The sequence below is a fragment of the Panthera leo genome, chromosome C2, assembly GCF_018350215.1.
Source record: "Panthera leo isolate Ple1 chromosome C2, P.leo_Ple1_pat1.1, whole genome shotgun sequence".
Taxonomy (NCBI): Eukaryota; Metazoa; Chordata; class Mammalia; order Carnivora; family Felidae; genus Panthera; species Panthera leo.
The window spans coordinates 760,866-783,184 of NC_056687.1; the positions used below are offsets into that span (position 1 = coordinate 760,866).

General features: G+C 62.7%; 1 protein-coding gene across 1 annotated transcript; it reads right to left on the reverse strand.

The window, feature by feature from the left end:
• On the reverse strand, positions 1-21,908 carry COL6A1 (collagen type VI alpha 1 chain). Its single transcript, XM_042955276.1, has 35 exons — positions 21,675-21,908; positions 21,000-21,129; positions 19,269-19,469; positions 17,660-17,819; positions 17,368-17,496; positions 17,249-17,269; positions 17,032-17,052; positions 16,911-16,955; positions 16,058-16,111; positions 15,510-15,554; positions 15,351-15,377; positions 15,135-15,161; positions 15,002-15,046; positions 14,761-14,814; positions 14,505-14,567; positions 13,657-13,719; positions 13,413-13,466; positions 13,285-13,320; positions 13,022-13,084; positions 11,429-11,491; positions 7,339-7,401; positions 6,573-6,635; positions 6,147-6,197; positions 5,949-5,984; positions 5,299-5,361; positions 5,037-5,102; positions 4,438-4,473; positions 4,131-4,167; positions 3,764-3,772; positions 3,360-3,493; positions 3,031-3,140; positions 2,750-2,933; positions 2,467-2,647; positions 1,592-1,621; positions 1-1,462 (listed from the first exon to the last, which is right to left on the reverse strand). Exons 1-35 carry the CDS (start codon positions 21,769-21,771, stop codon positions 840-842), a joined length of 3,084 nt encoding a protein of 1,027 aa, XP_042811210.1. The 5' UTR covers positions 21,772-21,908; the 3' UTR covers positions 1-839.
• Positions 21,909-22,319: the final 411 nt, after the last annotated feature.

A 22,319-nucleotide genomic window follows, 5' to 3' on the forward strand; every position in this document is an offset into this window, starting at 1 on the left:
GACAGAGGAGTGAAAACTTTTATTTCAAAAAGCCTCTGATATGGACACAGAAAATACACAGGAAGGAGTAAAAATAAAACTGACAAATAAACAGGATCCTGAATAAAATGTGGAACCAATCACTCTCTTGAGGAAAAAGAGCTTTGGGTTATTTTTTATTATTTTTTTTAAACACATCGCTTTGTGTCACTGGGTGGCCCAGGGGTCCAGGCCTCTGAGTAGATGGGGCAGTGGTCTACAGGGTAGCACCTTTGTTCTTGGGGTTTTCGGGTTGGGGAGTCACCGTTTTCTGCCGTTTTCTGGAGACACCAGTCAGCGTGTAAGCGTTCGCTTGCCCTGAGCTCTGTGGCCCGAGGCCTCAGGAACCAAGGTCTGAGCCCTGAGGGAGGAGAACCTTATGTGGAGGAGTCTACTCATCAGGGGTCAGGTTTTAAAAATGCTCTCGACCTTGGCTTTCCAAAAACGAAGCGTCCGCCGTCTCACACGAATTTACTAGCAGACTTTTGAGAGTGTACATGAAATGCTAACTAAAGAATTGTGCAGGATTAGTGAGAAAAGTCAGACTATGCGGGAGGTGCGGGAGGGGAGGCCGCACTCAAGCGACCCCCCAGACAGGGAAGGGGGAAGCGGCTTCGGGGATTCAGAGCTTGCTGGGGGTGGGGGGATGCTAACACGGTGAGCGGGGCAGGTGCTGGCAGGGTCCCGGGACCCCAGGGGCGGGCAAAACACACGCGGCTTTTCAAGCCTTTCCTTTAGAAACATCCAGCTCATCAGGTTGGTCAGGAACATTCACGTCACATCTTACTTCCCGTTTTCGCAGTGGGGGAGGGGCCCCGGCGCTAGCTCAGCGCCACCTTCCTGGACACCGTCTGGTAGAAGACGCCACGCATTAGGGCCTGGTAGCTGGGCACGCGGAACAGGTGGCGCTCTCCATAGGCCACGTCGTACTCGGCCGTCTTGCCCGTGACCAGGACGCGGATGTGCGGCTCGTTCACCTGGCGGCCCACCACCACCACGAAGATCTCGATGTCTGCCCGCTGGGCCTCCTGCACCGCCTTCTCGATGGCCGCCGCCGTGGCCCCCTGTGAGTTGCCGTCAGAGAAGAGCAGCAGCCTCTTCTTGGCTGGGACGGACGAGGCCTCGCGGTAGAAGCGTGTCACGTAGCCGAGGGCGTCGTTGACGTCAGTGGCGTCGTTGAAGAAGGTCATGCTGTCCACGGTGCCGGCCAGCACGGTGTAGTTCTGCAGAAACTGCAGCGACGCGCGCTCTGGCTGCTGCTGCCCGGGGCCGCTGTACTGCACCACCGACACCCGCACGTCGTGGGAGGGGTTCGTCTTGCCCGCCGTCAGGAAGCGCTCGGCCAGCCGCTTGGCGAAGCGCCTGGTGGTGTCGAAGTTGTGGCTGCCCACGCTGGCCGAGCCGTCCAGCAGGATGGTGATGTCGGCCGGGGAGGTGAAGGTGACTGCGGGGTGGGGGGTCGTGTTGGTGCGCGGCCGGGGCCTCCCGACTCGGCCGCCCTGGGCTCCCCCTATCTCTCGCCCTCCTCCGGGAGCCCCCGCCGGCACCCTGTCCACACACCCCAGGTACTCACTTGGGCACGTGTAATCTGGGCACTTCTTGTCTGTAAGAGAGAAAAACGCCATGCGGTGTGAAGCCAGTGATCTCGCGGACCACCCTCCCGGCTGTAACCCCCCAGCAAAAATGGCGGCAAAGCTCCCGCATGGCAGGCGTGGAGTAGCCACGTGCACAGGTGGCACTCCTAGACGCCTGGCCAGCATCTACTCGGCCCACTCGGCCCCGCCGAGAAGGGGTGCCCCCCTATTCAAGGGTGGGCCTTGAGGTCTTGGGCCGGGCCCCCGCCTGCTGTTCTGTGGCCCTCACACCAACCCAGTGAGGGGCGGGGGGTGGGGCAGAGCCCGGGCCCCTTCCGAGGACGGGTTGGCCGAAGCTCAGCGAGGAGAAAGGACGGTCTGCAGGTCAGACACCCCGCGCCACACTGTCCCCGGGCGACACCGACCGGGTGGCTGCAGGCAGGCGTATCTGACCGCGGCAGCTGGTCTGGCCGTCCACCAGCTGCCTGCGCTGCAGACCCAGCTCTACCATCGGGCCGGGCCCAGAAAGGCGTGTTCTGCAGCGGGGGCCTCTGAGCGGTCTTGGGCTCCGAGGCCAACCCCTGCCCCAGCGTGTGGATGCACCTGCCGGGACCACGGCAAGCACGAGCGCTCACGGGAGGAAGTGCGACAAGCACGGTGCCGCCCGCACTGGGAGCGTGGGAGCTGTGCCACGGCGTCCTCAAGCACCAGTGCGAGGCGGCCTGTGGGGAGGCCCTGGTGCTGCCGGCAGGGGGTGCCGGGCCCCTGTGGCCAGGAGGTGGCGGGGCTGAGAGCAGAGCCTCGCCTCGGCAGCCCCGATGCGGCCCTCCCAGCACGGCGCGTGCTGGCCACGCGGCGCCCACCGCGAGCCCACCTATGCAGATCTGGGTGGTGATGTTCTTTAGGAAGGCGTCCTCGAGCAGCTCGGCATAGTTCTCCTTCACCAGTGAGATGCCTGGCCGACCCTGGGGCCCCAGGCCTTGGCAGGAGATGACGTTGAGCTGGTCGGAGCCCGCGACGAAGCCAAACATGTCCTTGATGCCCACGGAGACCACCTGTAGGGGAGGGGCGGTGTCGGCGTGGCCCCGGTGGAGAAGGTCCCCCACATTCCGGGGGGGGGGCAGGAGGGGCGGCGGGTGGCGTGGGGGTGGCCCCACCTGGACGTCCGGGCCGCAGAGCACGCTGAGCGGGGTGGGGTCCCTCTGGGTGTCTGAGCGGCCGTCCGTGATGACTAGCACTATCTGGTTGTTGTTGGAGGGTGGCAGCAGCCGGTCCCGCGTGTACTGCAGGGCCTCGCCGGTGAACGTGCCCCCCGCCATCCACTGCAGCTTCTTGATGGCTCTGTGGGGCCAGAGCACCTGCTGTCAGTGCCGGGGCGGGGCCGGGGGGCGGGGCCGGGCTGCCTGGGGGCGGGGCTGGCCGGGCACGCCGCACTCACTCCTTGAGCTCCTGAGCGTTCCTGATGTTGGGGGTCTTCATGTCCACGTGCTCCTGCATCTGGTTGTGGCTGTACTGCACCACCCCTGCGTGCGACTGCTGGGGCTCAAACTGCACGTGTCACACGCCAAGGTCAGGAGGGGACGTGGGGGTCCCAGCAGCCACCCCTCCACCCACCATCTGTCCCAGGCCGACCTGGCCCACAGGCCCCCCTCCACCACACTCACACTCTGGGGGGTGGAGGTTATAGCTTTTAAGGAACAAGGGCCCTGGGACCCACCCCTTCCCAGCCTGGTGTCCCTGGGAAGCACCAGGGCGGGTGTGACTCACCTTGACCAGCTCGTCTCTGCTCAGCCGGTCGATGACCTTGATGATGAAGTCCTTGGCGATCTCAAAGTTCTGAAGGCCTATGCTCTCCGAGCTGTCCAGCACGAAAAGGATGTCGATGGGGCCACACTTGCACTCTGCAGGCAAGGAAGGGGTCAGCCCTTGGGGCCTCCCAGGGCCCCCCTCAGCAGAGCTGCACCCCCAGCCGGGACCCCGGGGCTTCTGGCCCCTGCCTGTGGCTGGCCGCGTGGGTCCCTGCGGCGAGGACAGGGACAGGCCAGAGCCCCAAGGCCACGGTGGCATGGTGAGGGCGTGAGGTCCCCTGCTGCTCTACAGGATAAACTGGGAGGAGGGTGCATAGCCCTGCCACCCACAGGGAACCCTCAAGAAACATTCAAATGACTCACCACAGCAAGCTGGGGAAAAGAGGAGAAATGAGTTACATTCCAGTCGAGATCCCACATCGTATTACAGATAAGATCATAAACCCTCTGCCAGCTCCCCACCCGCCTGGACCACCCTCACCAGGGTTGGCTGCTCTGCCTGGCGCTCGGGCCACCCGGGGAAGGGCGGTGGGGGTGACAGTGGCTTGACCCCTGCCCTCCACCTTTGGGGACTTTCTTGTGGGTGGGGCACACTCCCACCCCTCCTGTTTGTCTCCCTCCCTGTCGCAGCTCAAATGGTCCCTCCGTGGGCACCAGCAGTGGGCGCTGGGGCCGGTGGGACCTAGTTCCTTCCAACTGAGACAATTATTCAAAGATGAGAGATACTCACAGCACATTTTCATGATGATGTCCAAGATCTCACATTCCTGAAGGGGAAGAGACGCAGGCACCAGGGGCTCAACTGGTGCCCCAGTTGCCACCCCGCGGACCACAGTGGGACTGGGTTGGGATAGCGGCTCTGACTCAGAGTATTAGGCACCCCGCAGCAGGGGCACCTGAAGTGGTCACCGATCTGTGGTCACCCCGTGTTCCTCCATGACAATTTCATGCCCCCGTTGCCGCCATGGCTCCCCACCCCACGGGATTCTTAGCCAGAGTGGTCAGCCCCCCAGGGACGTTCACAGACACCCACTTACATCCGGCCCTGGTGGTCCCGTGTGTCCTGGGGGTCCCTGTCCGAGGAAGGACCGGAAAAAAGTGACAAGGGCGCATCACTTCCTGAGCTGCAGATCTGATGGGAGCCCTGAGCAAGCCCCCCCTCACCCTTCTGGCCTTCGGGCTGACCCCGCTTCCCATTAGGAGCCCCTGAAGGCCTGCGTGCTCAGGGCTGGTGGAGAGTCCCTAACTGCCATCATTCTGTAATCACTGGCTGCCACTTACTCCCTGCCCGGGGGCCAGCAGGTGGGCCGGGCATGGCCCTCACCATCTGGGCACTCACCACCGGGAGGATAGTTTGCCCCAGTCTGACTGTGCCACCTTGATGGACAGGGGACCCCCCAGGCACCCACCCCGGGCTCTGCTGCACTCTCTTCACCCCTCATCTGGTGACGGGCTGCTCCCCCTTCTCTGATCTCCCCACAACCCTTGAAATTGCCTGTTCCCTCCCAACCCTGCTGTCAAAGTGCCAGCCTCCCCGAAGCCTTCCCCGGAGACCCACTCCCGCAGTTCCCACCCCTGCCCCTCTGCAGCCTCAGAGCGCCAGTGTGCCCTACCCCGGCTGGCCGCAGCCGCTCACCTGGGGGCCTTCAGGGCCCCGGTATCCCTTGGCTCCTTTGACACCTGGGGGTGCGATGTCGTTGTTCTGGAAGGGAACGGCACAGTGTCACCAGCCACAACCACCATCGACTAGCCGTCTGCTGCATTCTGTCCGTGTTCACTGTGCCCCGATGGCTCCACGCCTGCCCTCAGAGCCTCAGCAGCCCTGGCGGCACACGGCTGCCTCCCTCTACAACCCCCGGCGGTGACCGTCCGACCTCCCCAGTGAGCTCTGCACTCACGTCCTCTCCAGGGTCTCCGGCTTCTCCTTCGTCCCCCTTGAGGCCCGGGTAGCCTTTAGTGCCCTGCGGGTGACAGGGGAACACGCGGTCGCTGTGGCGGAGGGTCCGGAGGGGCAGGTGTGCGTGTGTGGCTGGGACCCTGGCCCAGGGGTGGGGTGGGTGCCGAGGGCCTGGGCTCCCGGGGAGGGCGGGGGGCAGGGCCGCATCTTCACTCAGGCGAGGGCCTCGACCGGGGCTCTCCCACCCGGCACCGGCCTCCGGCCAGCCGTCTCCTCCACCAGCTTTTCCTTTTCAGTCAGCCTTATTTACTGTCAGTCACAGCACTGCATTTCCTTTCTAAGAAGCAGAAGTTTTACAAGGACAAGATAAAGGAGACACAGTGACGCGCCAGAGCAGGCACATGTTCCTGCGGTTGAGTGCCAACCAGAGGACACCCCGAGGTTTGAGCCCCTGGGAGCCCAGAGGGAAGTGCCGGTGGCCAGGTGTACCCCTGGGCCAGGCAGGGGCACCCACGGGCTGAGACACACGTGGGAGGGGCCTCAGCTCCAAGTCTGTGCCGGGGACACGTGTGAACGTGTGTGCGTGTATGTCCCGCGCATGTGCACGTGCCTGTGAACACACCAGGAGCCCGATGGTGGGCGTGTACTCACGTTTATCCCGGGGGGGCCCCTGCTGCCTGGATAGCCCTGCAGGGGAAGGCAGGACAGTCAGGCCGGGCTCTGATTTGGCTGGGGTGGGGGGGGTGCCCACTGGATGATCCCAGCCACGGCTTCCCGGTCCGGCCCATGGTCCTGGGTCCAACCCGGCTGGCCAGAGGGGGTGCTAGGACAGGAGTCTGGGGCACTCACAGGGAAGCCGGGGAAGCCCTCAGTGCCGTTTCCGGGTGGGCCGTCTTCCCCCTGTGGAGAGCAGACCAAGTCCTGTCACTGGGAATCGCCGGGCTCGGGATGGTGCCCCGAGGGGCTTCTCCAGCCGGGAAGGCAGCCTCCTGCCCAGGACTGCCCTGCGTGTCCCCAGACTTTGGAGCAGGAGGGGCAGTGCCTGTGGGGAGCACCATGACCACGGGGACCACAGTGGCTGCAGCGCCCGTGGTGCCCCTAGACACAGAGGGGACAGTCGCCTGTGGAGGACGCACGTCTCCAGACACTGCGCCTGGGGCCCTCAGGCCCCACATGCACGCTCTTCCCGGTAGGAGCCCGGGGCTCGAACCGTGGCTTCCCAGGCCCCAGCAGCCTGGCACCACCCCCACCCAGGCCCTTGGGACCGCCACTCACCCTTTCGCCCATCAGCCCGGGGTCTCCGGGGGGTCCTGTGGGCCCTGGGGCCCCTCTGGAACCCTAAGGAGGGGAGGAGGGGGTTTGGGAAAGTTAAGCGGACATCCAGGCAGTGAGCAGTGCGGTCCCGGACGCACAGCACCTCTCTGCGGAAAACGAAGGCTGAGTTAAATAAAACAACGTTTCTACTCAGCAGCACAGCAATGATTAAAAGAAGGATCTTTAAATCCATCATCCTAGGGATGGTGGGGAGTCCATACCTCCTGCCCAGTAACCCACCCAGACGGCACCCCCAGGACAGGACCAGAAGTGGCACTACGTGCCTACTGACCGTTACCTCCGGGGCTGGGAGTTCCAACCCCAGAGCTCAGAGAGACAAAGGGACTCAGCACGGGCGGGACTGAGCAAGCACGCGTCAGCCGCGGTTAACAAAATCTTTAGGGTTTCAGAAAACATTCATAATGGCAAAATTAAAAAAAAAAAACTTTGTGAAGCCAAATTTATAAGGCATAATATGGAAATAAGAAAAATAAATTGGAGAGAAATAAGCTAAAATGTTTATATTATTTATCTCTGGGTGGTAATGGTTTAGATTTCAATTCTCTGTTTTATTTTTTTTCTGCATTTTCCATGTTTCCTGAAAGGCACAGATACCATGAAATGCACTAAAACATTTGTGTGTGTGTGTAGACTGGGGGTGCTCCCCAGTCCTAAGGGCCGTTCCAGGGGCTAGGGTCTGGGGCCGGGGGCAGGGAGGGCGACTCACCTCAGGCCCCGGGGGCCCCTCGTCACCTCGGTACCCTTTAGGTCCAATGGGGCCAGCCTCACCCTGCAAAGATGATACGTCTATCAGACCCCTTTCAGCCCCAGCCCAGCCCTCCGGGCCCCAGACCCATGCCGGCTGGCCTGCTTGGTCTACGCCTCTCCCTGGAGGCCAGTTGCCTACCTTTCTGGGTCCAGAGTCTTGGTCCCCTGAGCACTTCAGGGACATACCCAGCCAGGGCCAAAAAGGGGTGAGCACAAACCACGTACGGAGCCGGCTGGCCTGCCTGGCCCCTGGGGACCCTGCCAGCCGTGACCCTGGACTCGGAGGCCCGTCTCCCAACCCCATCATCAGGCTGATGCCTCCTGGTGAGGCTTTTCTTCTCTAGTCCCTCTCACAAAGGCGCACAACTCCCCATATCTGGCCTGTCCCATTAGGCAGAGGTCGGCCGGGAGGCTCCTGCTGCGACCACAGGAGGGTCCAGCCCTGGGCCCAGGCAGTGTCAGCGTCACTCACTTAACCTGGGTCTTTGCTCGCCAACCGCGAGGACCAGCAGCCCCCGACTTGGGGCTCCCAGGGGTAGGTTTGGGAACCTGAAATGGGGGCCAGGAGGGAGTCCAGGCCAGTGGGAGGTGTGTCCGGGGCCCCAGGAGACAGGAATACGGCCACCCAGCAGACAGCGGAGGGCCACGCTTGGGGACAGTTTCTGCAGAGCTGCGTCAGCAGCTGGCCTGCTGGGTGGGCGCCTCCTGGGATGCGGCCCGAGGGGCCCCCCCTGCTCCTGGTGGGCAGTGCTGGCGTCTGCACAGGGAGGTGGCGGTGCCCCCCACAGGGACAAGAGGCGAGGCCTGGCAGGGGCTACAGCGGGACTGTACCCCTCCCTCCAGTTTCTGGATCCCTCCTCTGCTCTGGGAAAACACATCTCCCAGAAACTTCTGCACGGACACCCTGGCACAGAAGCCAACTGCCTAGCTGGTCTGGAGTCGTGGGGCTGCAACGGAGTCGGGAGGAGGGCAGCCCTGGGGGCAGAAACTGTGCTGCGGCCGGGAAAGCGGATGTCCAGTGTGGACAAACCAGATTCCACAGCCACCTAACCTCCCCACCCCTCACGGAGGGTTCAGGTGAACAAGTGGCCAGAGAGCCGACCCTCCCCAGCTGGGCCACGGGCTGGAGGGACACAGCACCCTCCCCCGCCCCCGGCTGTCTCTGGTGATGTCTGGCTTTACAGTGACAGTTACTCTGGGACAAGCAGGCGCTACTGGAGTAAACGCCGGCGACACTTCCCCCTCTTAGTGTCTTATGTCCTAGCGCCTTGAACGACTTCCTGAATTGTGCCACGGGGAAGGACCAGATCGTGGCCGGCTTGCCCTGGCCACACTGACCATCCTGTAGAGCAGTGACACCGTCTGAAGAAGGCAGGGGAGCCTGGGAACGTCGCAGGCGGCCGGAGCAGGCCCACCTGGGAGGACGCCTCATTAGAACAGGGGCAGAAAGAGGGCAGGGATTCCAGAAAGATGCAGAGAAGAGAGGTTGACACCCGATGGGTGTCCTCCATCGCCAGGAAAGGTCGGTGTTGTGCTGACCGGCTCCCTATTCACAGAAAAGGTCAAGCCCGCCTCGCTTTGAACCCTGGTAGATCCTCCAGATGCATCAAAGAGAAAGCAAAGGCTACAATAAAGGCGGGAAGGTATTTGGAATCTTGTAAACGAGCGGGACATCCTGAACCACAAGATATTGGGACGGAGCCACATGCAACTGCAAACTTGGAGAAAGGTCTGTGGGTAGGAGCCTCCTGCACCTCAGCACAGAAACAGACCCAGCAGAGAACCAACCGCTGAAGGAACAGCCTGAGACAGGGACACGTCGGCCCGGAAACCCGAGAGACCACACTCGGCCTTTCCCATAGACCGTGGCGCAAGGCACGAGCGCACAAGGCCATCTCCCAAGGTGCACAGACACCCAGACAGGGTGGAATCTCTCTTGTGGGCAGAGGTGTGAACACAGCAGCTGTTTTACACTCTTGGGGGGCACGTAAGTGGGGGCTAGGTCAAGTAGAAGTATTTGGCAAATAACACACGCGCGCGCGCGCACACACACAGACACACATCATTTGGCCAAGACATTATGCTGCTAAGAATTTACATTCTGGATGTAGCCTTGCAAGTATTTCGAGATGGACGGATGGATCATCGGGCAAATGGAGAGACCAGAGGAGCTAAGAGACAGACAGATGGGCATTGATATTTATTTCAGTATTTTTCTGTAAAGCAAAATACGGGAGGCCGCCTGCATACGTGTTGACAACGGACTAGACAGGGGCATCTGCAGGCTTACAGGTGGAGCCTGTGGGGGCTGACCTGGCCGGTCCCCAGGTGGATCAGGCAAAAAGCATCGTGGTGCGATGCTGTTTGTGTAGACAACGCGCATACCCCCACGCTCTCTCACACCCCGTGCTTTGTCTGAAAGGATTCTAGAAGAAACTAAATTTTAGAAGAAAGTAAGAATCCGTCCCTGGGGGGGGGGGGGGGCACGGGGACAGGAGAACTGTTTTTCCACGCAAGCCTTTCTTCTGCTAGAGTTACTGATTTAACCACTTCTCCCAAACAGGTGAGGTGGCCCATTTACGGGCTCTTGTGTCTACAAGCCAGGGAACTTCTACGCCTATTTTACTTGAGAGACACTACTCCCCTTTCCTCCAAGAAGGGGGGATGCAGACTCTCAGAATTCTCTGGCTCTGTGCCGGCAGCTCCGGGGTCCTCTGGTGCCTCTTCTGCTCACAGGCGGCCACAGACCCCGGGAGTGGCTGGCTCCCAGAGAGCCCGGCTCGGAATTATGTGCGAGGAGTTTCCCACCGAGCTGGGTCCACGGAAGTGGGCTCACGCCCCCTGTACCCCACACTGGAATGGACCCAGGTGCATTTTTAATGCACCGTCAGGAGACTCAGCAACCCTATTGTGGCTGCTTCTTCTTTCCTGCTTTTTAAATCACTTTTTTGTTAAAATACCAATTCCAAATTCTCTCCACAAGAAAAGCCACCCAAACGCTCAAAGCCACAAGCCAAGGCCCACCAGAGCCCCAGGCCTGGCCCCGCCAAGGTTGGCCCCACTCGCAGCTGCTGTCCTCGTCCTTGCTGTCCTGTTTGGAACTCTCTGCCCACCAGTGCTGCTGTCCCCTCCTCCTGCCAACTGGGAGGTCCCCAGTCTCAGCTCAGAGTCCTTCCTGCAGGCCAGGCAGCCACCTCGTCCCCTGCAGGGAGGACTTGGAAACACCCAGCGAGCGACCCCCATCACAGAGTAGCGGGCAGGGTGAGAGGGTCTAGGCCACCCGAGGGGGTCCCCTGAAGGGTGTGGGGAGGACATGTCCCACCCAGCCCCTTCGTGTGCTCTTTTTGGGGGTGGTCACCTCAGGCCCACAGCCACAGCTCCTCCCTGATCTGGAACAACATGACCTCCTGGCAACGAGGCAGAAAGGTAGACCCCTCCCTTGTGCTGGGAACGATGCTCCATCTGAGGCCAAGACCCGCTCTGGCCCTCTGCTTTCTCAGCCCCCACTTTCCTCCCCTCATCCCCTCCCCCAGCATGGCATCTGGAAGGTGTCACATCCAGGAATTCTGGAAACTTCCATGCACTGACACTCTCAAATCTGCCTCCAGCCAAGATCTCACACCTGGATTCCAAGACACCTCACCTGGTGTCTCCTGGGGGCTCAAACACACCATCTCCAGTATGGGGTGACCCTGCCCCACCAGGCCAGGGGGTGTCTCCAGGGGTCCCAGGGCCCCTCAAGTCCTTGCTGCCATCTTCCAGTGCCAATCGAGCCAGGCGCCCCTCTCACCCACTCTGAGGGCAGAGCTTGGGGGGGCGCCTGGGTGTGTGCTCCCTGAGCTCTGCATCCTGGTAGACGCCTGCCAGGTGACAGGGGCACAGGAGCTGGGCACCCTGGATGCCCCCCACCGCTGGCTCCTGACTCTGGGCAGCCCCTGCAGGAAGTCCCCTGAGTCATAAGTGGAGAGGGACTGCCCTTAAATCCAGGAGCTGCTGGAGCCTTTCTGCTGGCAGCCGACATGGCCCCCCACCCCCACACAGCTCCCTACCGGGTCTCCGGGGATGCCGACGGGGCCTTCTCGTCCCTGGTCACCCTGGGGTCCAGCTTCGCCCTGGGGAGGAGTGAGCCAGTGAGTGTGGAGGCCAGGAGAGGCCAAGCTGCCCGGGCGGCCACTAGGCAAGGCGGAGGGTCCCGCAGCTCTTGAGCCAGCAGAGGCCAGAGCCAGGAAGGGCCGCCCTCCACCGTGGGCCTGGCCTCATCCTTCCCCTGGGTTTTTATATACGGTGGCCATGCACACGGACATCTGGAGGTTCTCGGGGTTTCAAGAGGCAGCCCCTGATGTTAGCTGCTTGTCCAGTGAGGCTCACTGATGGGTCTCAGGAGCTGGAGCCCCGCCTAACCCCTGCTGGCCTCTGTTCACTTTGGGCACTTCCTGGGGTGTGGCCTGGCCTTCCGTCCATTCCCTGATCTCAGCACGGTAGGCTTGGAAGGGGTCAGGCCATGCTATCCCTGCTTCAGTGTCCCTCCCTGCCCTCCTGGGGGCCGGGGGGTTCTGGGCAGTGCACAAGGAGCAAGGACGAGGCAGAAAGCAAATCGCTCTTTCAGTGACCTTGGCCTCAGGCTAAGCTCGCTCTCCCCATTGGGACACCCAGACACACGTCCTCAGGAGGAGCGGTTTTGCCAGGCTGGTCACAGCGAGAGGGACCACACGGCCTCCGCGGTGTCCTGTTCCCGGGATGAGATGAAGCCTTGCCCTGCTCTGCAGCGAGAAGGCCAGGTCCTCACCCAGGTCTGAAGACCATCATCCCTCCCTGCTGGCTCCGGAATGGTGGGGGTGGGCGCTCCCTTCCTCTAACCAGGCACAGTCTCCAGTGCCTGCCGTCCAGCTCCTGCAGAACCTTCCAATGAACCAAGGGCCAGAGAAAGCTCTGGAAGGAGGCTGCGCTACAGGCCACAGCTCGGCGAGCCTGCTGGGCCACTGTGACCACGAAGTCCGTGTGGGCCTGGCTTCTCAACTTTCCCGCTCTTCAAGTTGTAAGAAAGGACCGTTCCAGAGTGCAAGCTCTGTCTGCAACGTTTAAGGGGCTACTGGGGGGCTGCAGATGTTTGGAAAAGCTCAGATGTGTGATGGTGAGTTGAGTGAATCGTGACACGGGAGGAGCCGTGCACTTGATGACAGGTGGGGAGCCAGTGCTGTACCGACTATTCCCGGTGCTGCATCCGGGATGGCCGTTGTGAGTCCCGGTGTGGCTGTGTGTCTCTGTGTGACTGTGTGTGTATGTGTGTGTGTGTGTGTGTGTGTGGTGGTTTCCCCTGCACACGCTGGTCATCGGTGATGGGCGGAGGGGATAACCCCGCCCCTTGCACTCCTCATCTGGGCCCACACCCCCCATCTCTCCGCCCTGCTCACACCCTTCGAGGTGCCCCGGGGTCGGGGTCGGTGGGGGGGGGGGGCTGCCACACTTCCAGAGCTGGGGAGACAGACGTCGGGAAAACAGCAGGTGAGGGTGTGGGTGAAATCTAGACGCCAAAGGGACTTGGTGACATGTGTCCTGTGAGGCTGATGGCCTGACCTCACCTGACCGCAGTCTCTGGCCCCCTCCTGGCGTGTGGGGTCTCAGCCTAACGAACAGTGACTCACCGGGTCTCCCCTGGGGCCGCGCACGCCTGGGGTCCCCCGTGGTCCTCTTTCCCCAGGGCCGCCCTGTGCGGAGAGCAGCGGACGGAGGTGAGACTGCAGCTCGGACACGGCATCGAGGAAGGGGCTCCAGCTGGGCACCGGCTGAGCCCCCCCCAGACACGCCGGCCTCGCAGAGACTGAGGTCCACTGAGCTCAGACGGAAGCCCCGGTGCTTGTCAGCCACGCCGGCCACGCCGGCCCAGACGCCACCCCACCCCACTCACCCTATCTCCAGGGGCGCCGTCCGGTCCCGGGTTTCCCTGGGATTAAGAGGAACAAGCAACATCAGTTTGGGATGGGAACTCTGTTTCGGGGCCTGGAGTTGGGACAGGAGATCACGTGGGGTGCTCACCTCGTCGCCGGCCTCTCCCTTCTCTCCCGGGGGACCAGGCAGCCCCGGCTCGCCCTGGGGGAGAACAAGGGTAGGACTGGGCCCGGGGCTGTGGCCCCTCCCGGGCCCCCCTCCACCTCCCTACTTCCTGCCCTCCCCTCCCCTCCCCCGTCTGTCCTGGGGGAGAACAAGGGTAGGACTGGGCCCCTCCCGGCTCCCCCCGCACCCTACCCCCGGCTGCTTTAGGGGCTCCGTGAGCACTCACCTCATCCCCAGGGGGCCCTGTGCTCCCCGGCCTCCCAGGCTCCCCATCAGCTCCAGGCGCACCCTGGAATGATGAGAAAGGTCAGCCTGCGGGAGGCTACGCCCGGCCGTCCTGGGCCACCAGTGACCCCGCACCGGTCCCCCTCACCCAGACTTCGGGCCACACCCCCTGACCACGCACACCTTGGACTCTGAGAACCTTCCCAACCACCCATATCTCTACGGGAATCCCGCAGAGGCCACTTCCCCGTGTCGTCTGCTGTTCAAGTCCCCCTCATGCAGAGGGGCAAGCCCACTTCTAGTCATCGAAGGCAAAATCAGGTCCGGGGCCCACAAAGCAATCGGCCGGATTCCGAACATCCGGTCCGGGAAGCCTGCGTGGTCAGGACGCGTTCAGTCGACCTTACTTCTCCATCTTTCTTAGCACTTCCTGCTGCTGAAAATGCCGGAAAAGCACCACCAGCAGAAAGCTGTCCTCTACGTTGGACTCAGAACCTTGGGTCCTCATTGTTTACTTTTCTGCCTCCTGTTTGCTGTTAAGTGGGGACTTTCACGTGAACAGACGGTTTCCAGGCCCTGAGGGCACCTCGTCCGTCCGCTGCAGGCGGGCAGTGTGATGCAGCCCGGGGCGCATCCGAGGCTCAGTGACATGGGGCTGCAGGGGGCACAGGGGGCGCCCCCTTGGGTGACTGTGCCCTTGGTTGTAGCTTGGTTTTGCGCTCTCTCCACCCCGGCCTCCTGCCTGCCCACTTGGGGGCCCGGTCCTTGCAGGGTGGGTGGAGAATCTGCTTCCAAGAGGGTTTCTGATTCATACTGGGTACACGGGGAGGCCTGCCCGACGTCACCAACCTTTTCTCCTTTCAGTCCGAAGGCACCTGCGTCGCCCTTGGGCCCTGGGGGTCCTTGAGCGCCCTGACAAGAAATTGTGGGAGGTCAGTCCTCAGCCTTCAGCAGCAGCCACTGGGTTGCACACAAATAGAAGCTGAAAAGGCAGGTCTGGGCGGGGTACAGCCTGCCCGTGACCCCTTAGAGCTCCAGAAGGGCTGAGTCCGTGTTTGCTCACGAGAACTTAGCCTTAAAATGCGAGTGACGGGATGCAACTTACGTCGAATCCGGGTGAGCCCTTGCACCCTGGCAGGCCGGGGTACCCCATCTCCCCCTGGAGGGAGGAAGGCAGATTTAGAGGTCAAGACTTTCGTTCTGGCTCATCCATCCCCTCCCAGGAAAGCCCCACCAGGACGACGGTTGGAGGCTTGGGGTCCACTGGGGCCCGGGGCTTGGCAGGAAATATCTTCTGCCTTTCTCGCCACCTCCCAGTCACCAGCTCTCCCGCCAGGCGGGGTTACCTTCATGCCGTCCACGCCATCGACGCCACGCCTGCCCTTCTCTCCCTGCAAGGCACAAAGGCCAAAGAAGGGTTCACGAAGGTCAGACAGGACCCCTCTGGGGCAGAAGACGTGTCCCCGCCCCCACACTCACCTTGTAGCCCTTGGATCCCCTGGAGCCCTGTGGAGACAGGAAGGGAGAGTGAGGGGGGTGGTCCCCCAATAAGGGGCAAGCTCCCAGGGAATTGGGATGGGTCCCAGGATGGGTCCCCCACAGCTTGTCGCAGGTCAGACACGCTGGAGATGGGCGGTGTCATGCTCCTGTGCATGAGGGGGGTGGCTCTGTGCCCCAAAGCCCTGCCTTACTCACCTTCTCCCCTCGGCTCCCTTTTTCTCCCTAAAAAGCAGACAGAGGAGGAAAGAGGGTGTCACTGGTGTCCTGGGGCCCGATGCCCTGGGCTGAGCCCGGATGTGTTCCGCTGGGCCCCAGGACAGGCCGGCAGCTCTGGAGGAGGAGGGGGAGACGTACCTTCATCCCCTGGTAGCCGACCGGTCCGAGGTCCCCAGGCCTTCCCTGGAACACAGAGGAGGGGGTATGTTAGGCAGCCCTGAGGGCAGCCATAGCGACCCCCCCAGTCTGTCTTGACCCCCACTCTGCTCAGGCCTGGTCAGCCAGAGAGACCGGGCTGGCTGACCACTGGCCCGAGTCCCAGAGAGCAGCCCCGATGTGAAGGCTCCTCCTCCCAGTCCTGGGGGCTCTTCAGTGGAGTCCAGGGAGGAGAGGGGAGATCAGGGCCCAGGAGGAGGGGTGATGGGGAAGGTCTAGGACACCCCCTAGGAGGAGAGGGGCATGAGCTGGGCCTGAGTGGAGGCCTGGGCAGAATGTACTGGAAAGAATGGTTGTGCGGCATCTTCTGGCGTTCGCTGCCCTTGGGGCCATGTCCTCTCAGGCTCAGGCCACAGGACCATGGTGCCCAGAAACCAGCCATGCTTCTAGAAGTTTCCACAGTCCGGCTCCTCTCTCAGCCTCAGGTCGTCAGCACCCACCACCCCTGAGGTCAGGTGCTTGGCACTCACAGGGTCTCCGGCTTCTCCTTTCTCTCCTGGGAGACCTGGCTTCCCACGTTCTCCCTGCAACACAGAGCAGGTCAAGGTTGGGGATGATTTCTGTTTATGTCTAAAAACCAGATGGAAAGGACCCCCAACTTGCTCACAAGAAAAGGATTAAGAAGATATTCCATCGGCCTTCAGGGTTTTCAGGCTCCTTCCCTGTCACCTGTGTCCTGACCTGGGGTCTGCAAGGTCAGGGGCACACACCCCCTCCCACAGAGCCCACTGGACCCTGTGCTGCCCCATGCCGCCCGGCTGGCCCCTGAACCTTTGTCTCCAGCACCCCACCCCATTCCTGCTGCTATGCGGGGCTCCTGGGCTGGAGAGGGGGCCCGGCTCAGCTCCGGAGGGTGGTGCCCATATGGCCGCATGGCCATGCAATCTAACATTTTTAGGAGTGCCAGAACCCTGGACTTTGATGGGCGGTCAAAGTTGTAAGTGTTGGCCACACCTGGCCTTGGGCCCCACGTTTGCAGCCCAGCCCACAAGAAGGTGGACCTCGGGGAGCAAAGCACCAGCGAATGCTCACCCCTCTGCCATGGGGAGGTCAGCTGTCAGACTGGGAGGCCAGCTGGCCAGACTCGCCCCTGGCATCGGCCACAGGGTCACTGGACTCTCTCCCCATGGTCGGGGACACCTGCTCGGGGAGGGGCTCCTTCTCTGTCCCCACACCTAGTGTGAGTGGGTGCTCGGTGGGGGCTCAGGACAGCTGCCCGGGGTCCCACCGCGTTCCCAACACCAGGGGCTCCAGGTTGCAGGGACATTTGTCCAGTGCTGTACTCCACACTTCTCTCCCTCCAGGGGGCCTGCGACCACTCACCTCGTACCCGGGGTCACCCCGTGGTCCGGGAGGTCCTCTGGCGGGCTGCAAGACGGGAGAGAAAGGTCAGCCCGAGGTAGCATCCTGGGTGTCCCCAAGGTGGGCGGGGCCCCACACTCACCTGGCACTCGAAGGAACAGCACTGCAGGAGGACAGAAGACACGTTAGAGAACAGGGCTCAGCGCACGGCCTGAGCTCCGACGGCGGGCACCCGCGGTGGGGACGGGGCTGGTGATGTCCTGGACAGTGGGGGGAGGGGGGCCCAGGAGGGAGGGGCAGGGGGGAGGCAGAGGAGACAGAGGGGAAGGGGGACGGGAGGGCAAGGGAGGGGCTCGTACCACTTGCTCCACATTGTTTTTCTGAAAAGTGAAACGGAAAAGTGGAATTAATTTATATTCAGGGCCACAGGATTTCCCAGCCTTCCGGACTCCGGCGCGAGGGTAGAGCGGCCTCTCACAATCATGTCAATGATGGTGTCGATGGTCTGGCTGATGACTTCCTCCGCGTCCCGGCTCTGCCCCCAGTCAGCCGCTGTGAAGTTGCGCCGGTACGTGTGGTCTGTGGCGATGATGCTTAGACGTGGCTCCTGGTGTGGATAAGGGACAAGGTTGATGGCCGCTAGGGGCCCGGCCTCGCCCCACCGCTGCTCTTCCTGAGGCCCCCACCCTGCGGCTCGATGCCTGCACCTCTGCACCCCGCAGGCTGTTCCCGGCGCCCCTCCATAGAGCAGGCCCCGCAGGGGCTCCTACCAGGTGGTCGGGCGTGATGGCCACCGAGAAGACTTTGATGCCCAGGTGCTTGGCCTCGTTCACGGCGTCCTCCAGGCCCCCACACGGCTCCTTGTAGCCCTCCAGGGGGTGCCCGTCGGTCACTACAATCAGGTACTTGTTCTCCTTCAGGTGGGAGCCCCTGCCAGGGGGTGGGCGGTGGTGAGGCCCCTCAAGCACCCCCTCCACCAACCCTAACAGCTCAGGGAACCCCTGGAACACAGCTGAGACCCCCCCAAGATGGGAGGTGAGGAGCCGGGGGCCAGAGCCCCAGAGGGAGACCCAGACCCAAATGCAACTCTCATAAGGCTGATTCCTGTTATGTTGGGCACGGGTTTCCCTCTGTCAGTCCTGCCTATAAAGTGGGCTATGATCAAGGATATTAAAACAGAAAATAAAGGCTTGCGGGATCACATTTCTCTCAAGCCCCATCTTGGAAAATGCATACATATCCAGGGGGAGATACAGGTCCTGGCTCCCCTGAGGCACCCTGACGGGGGGACCCCTGACCACAGGTAGTGGGAGGGGTCAGCAGAAGAGCCGTCTTTGGCTGCGGCCAGGGGCACTTGGGGATGTGGCCGAGGGCATGAGGGGCTGTGGCCAGTGGGGGGCACCGGGGCCTGTGGCCGGGGGCACCTGGAGGCTGTGGCCAGAGGTACTTGGGGGTTGTGGCCAGAGGTACCTGGGGGCTGTGGCCGAGGGCATGGGGGCGTGTGGCCAGGGGGGCACCAGGGCCTGTGGCCGGAGGCACCTGGGGGCTGTGGCCAGAGGTACTTGGGGGTTGTGGCCAGAGGTACCTGGGGGCTGTGGCCGAGGGCATGGGGGCGTGTGGCCAGGGGGGCACCGGGGCCTGTGGCCGGAGGCACCTGGGGGCTGTGGCCAGAGGTACTTGGGGGTTGTGGCCAGAGGTACCTGGGGGCTGTGGCCGAGGGCATAGGGGGCTGTGGCCACGGGGGCACCGGGGCCTGTGGCCGGAGGCACCTGGGGGCCTTGGCCAGGGGGGCACCGGGGCCTGCGGCTGGGGGCACCTGGGGGCTGTGGCCGAGGGCATGGGGGGCTGTGGCCAGTGGGGGGCACCGGGGCCTGTGGCCGGGGGCACCTGGAGGCTGTGGCCGAGGCCATGGGGGCTGTGGCCAGGAGTACCTGGGGGCTGTGGCCGAGGGCATGGGAGGCTGTGGCCAGGCTGAGCGGCAGCCAGGGGGGGATCCTCTCCCCCGATCAACCACAGATGCTGTTGACTATTCACCGTGGCAGTTCGGATGTCGTGTGTGGAGCCAGCTCGGGGGGCACTGGCGCCCTACAGGAAGACTCTGCTGTCTGTGTCTCTGTCTCTGACTGCAGACACCATCTCTGCAGTTACTGGGGCACTTCCGGCCCCATGGCCCCCTCTACCTTCAGTGGTTGAGACAGCGGACAGCTCAAGGGGGAGCCCGGGGGTGGACAGTGACCCTTGGGTGGTGGCCATCGGTGTGATGTCCTCGAACACCAGGACCGGCTCCTGGGGTGGCCGGGAGCTGCGTCGGGAAGCCGTGCAGCCTCCACGGGACACGCACGGGCTTCCAGACCGCAGCTGCGGATGGACGGCACTCACCCCACGAGCAGCTCCTCCAGCCCCTTCTTGATGGCGCAGTCCGTGTATGTGCCCTTGCCAAAGTACTTGACCGCATCCACACTGGCCTTGAGTACGTCGCGACCGCTGGGCATGCGTGTGAGCGAGCGGATGATCTCCACCTCGTCGCTGTAGTGCAGCGCGCCCGCGTTCCACACCAGGTTACGGTCACACCGATAGTACCTGCAAAGCACAGGGTGGACTGGTGGACTCTCCCGGGTCCTGGCGCTGCATTTGCCGCGGGCACCTCCAGGGCCTCCCTCCCCGGCTCCCCGCGTGCGGTCTCCCATTTCACAGGTGGACCGACTGCCTGGCCCCGTCACGCCCTGAGAGGCAGGGGCCGGCAAGCCCAGACTGGACTTCCTGTGGGCCCTAGATGCTGGGTTCCTGCCCTTGGGACCAGCATGGAGGGGTGGGGGTGGCCGGGAGAGCCAGCCCCAGCCAGTGAGTGACCACCGTATCCCCTGATCTCAAGGGTCCTTGGGTAAGGAGCTGTGTGCATCAGGAAAGCGGGACAGGGCCACAGGGGCGGGGCAGGGATGGCATGGGTGGGAGGGGGGCAGGGCGACAGGGGAGGGGGAGAGCAGGTCTAAGTGGGACACTGGTGGGGGGGGGGGGTCCCCGTGGATCTGAGTGGCTGCCTCTCTCTGCCCCTGTGCGCCTGGGCTGGAGGCTTTCAGCGGTTTGCTCTATCGGAGCCTGGGGTAGACGTCTTTCAGCCTGTTCAGCAGATGGGGTGACCGAGGCCCTTACAGTGACGCTAACAGCATCAAGAGCAGGAAGACCTCACCCCATTTCACAGGCGGGGAAACTGAGGCATAAGAAATTGAATAATGAGGCCACAGGCACCTGGAGGGGGTATCGGACCTCAGGGGCTCAGACACTTGGCTGAGTTCAGGGTTTCGGGTCATATGCCCCACATTGGGCAGCCCCCACCCTCTGTCCCTGCAACCCCCTTAATGGTGGGCCGGAAGCTCAGTGCCCTGATCATCAAGTCAGTCAACAGGGACTGGCTAAGGACTGGGGCTGGGGCCCTGCACAGCTGAATGGATGGGGGAGGAGCCTGGTTCTGACTATGGCCCTCCCCCCATGGCCTTGCCCCCCCCACGGGCGTGTCCTATTGTCAGCCACACCCACTGCCAGTGCTTCCCCACCCCCACTCCCACCCCCACAGCTGCAGACTCATCAGACAGATGAATGAGTAAGTGAATGAATGAAGTGTGCTGTCCCCAAACCCAGAACGAAGCTGGCAGGCCCTCTGGGCTCCTCAGACCAGGACACTAAGGACACTGGGATGTTGGGTCCAGGACTCAGACTCTGCCTTCCACACGGGCAGAGGTCAGCGTCCAGGCAGTGGCAAGGGCTGCCCTCTTCAGGCACAAGGCGGAGCCACGGAGCCTCCCGCCAACTCCTGAAACTCACGCAGCTGGGGAGCGGGGAGGCACGTTTGGGGTCCTGGGAGTCCCCATCACAGCACTACCCCCAGGCTCCTGGCTGACCAGGCCGACTGGTCTGGTCCATCTCAAACTCAGCCCTTTTCTGGCTCATCTGAACCACTGTGGACGTGGGAGGTGCATGAGTGGCCTGGCCACCACCCAGGGCTTCTCCATGAGAAAGGGGGCTCACTCTGCCTGCCGGGCCCCTAGGCCCACCGCCCTCCCTTAGAAGCTCACAGAAGTGTGGGATTGGAGGTAAAGGCATGGCCTCTCCTACCTGTCTCTCAAGTTGTCGATGAAGCGCTTGGTAAAGGCCTTGACCTTGTCCACCAGGGCCCCATAGGGCTTCAGCCTCAAGGCCACGCTCTCAGAGGTGTCCAGCACAAAGAAGAGGTCCACAGGGCAGTCTGGGCCAAGAGTGGGGAGGAGGGGCCTGAGGCTCACACCTTGCACCCCCCTGGGCACACAGAGGCCACCTCCCCCAGGTGCCCGGTGAGGGGCAGGGTGACTGTGAGAGCCCCCAGGAGGGTCCTGGGAATCCTGCCTGGAGGGCAGGGAGCCCCTCCCTCGTCGGCAGAACCTTGGGAACAAGGAGACAGCACGGGGAGGGCGGGGGGGGCAAGTTTCTCCACTGCCTGCCAGGCTGGGAATCAAATGGAATGAACGGGGGACAGAGAAAGAACAGCGCCCACCCGGCCCCTCGCGCTGCTGGAGGAGCCCTGAAGGCTCAGGCCTGGGTGGTGCTCGCCCTCCCCATAGGGGCCTCCTCCCTGGCCCAGCCTGACGCCCCTCAGACCGGAGAAGCAGAGGGGACCCGGGGTACGGGAGCCGCGGACCGCGTCGGAGAATTTCAAGCCCCCCAGGCACCCCAGCTCTTATGTCAAGGGAAGGGTCTGGCCCAGGTTCCCGGGACGGCAGAAGCAGAGGGTCAGAGATGCGGCCAGCCACTCACCCTGGAAGGCGACCGCCCTGTCATTGCCTGGGACGTCCTGAGCGGCCACCCAGCAGGCCTGCAGCAGCAGAGGCACCAGAGCATGGGCCAGCTTCATATTACCGCCGGAGTGTCACCATCGAGCGAGGGCAGAGGTCAGGGTGGGCCTGCGGCGCGACCAGAGGGAGAGAGAGAAGCTGTCTCTGCTCTCGCCGGGAAGTCACAGCCCAGGAGGGACGGAGGGAGGGACGGAGGGCTGGGCGGAGGAGGAGGAGCTGGGGCGGGGGCGGCGCGGAGGGCGGGGGTCTCCCTGGGAGTGAGTCACCGCGCCCTGCGCTCCCCTCTGGGCTCCTGGGCTCGGGAAGCTTCTTCCTCTGTTTTGGGGGCCAGCCGCTGGTCTGCTCGCGTGGAGCACAGCGAAACTGCAGCCGAGTTTACGAAAGTCTGAGCAGGAATGCCAGGCAGAACGAATCTCCTTCCAGCCCCCTGGGTTGTTTCTAACCCAGACATCTTGTGGAATCGCTCCCTTCACCCATCTCCCTACAAGCGGCCCTCCGAGGGTTTAAATGTTTCAAATCCATTGCTTTGTCAGATTTCCCAGTCATTGTTCATGTAAATATTTCTTCACCGGTCAGCAGATACATATTTGGAAAAGATACTTCAATT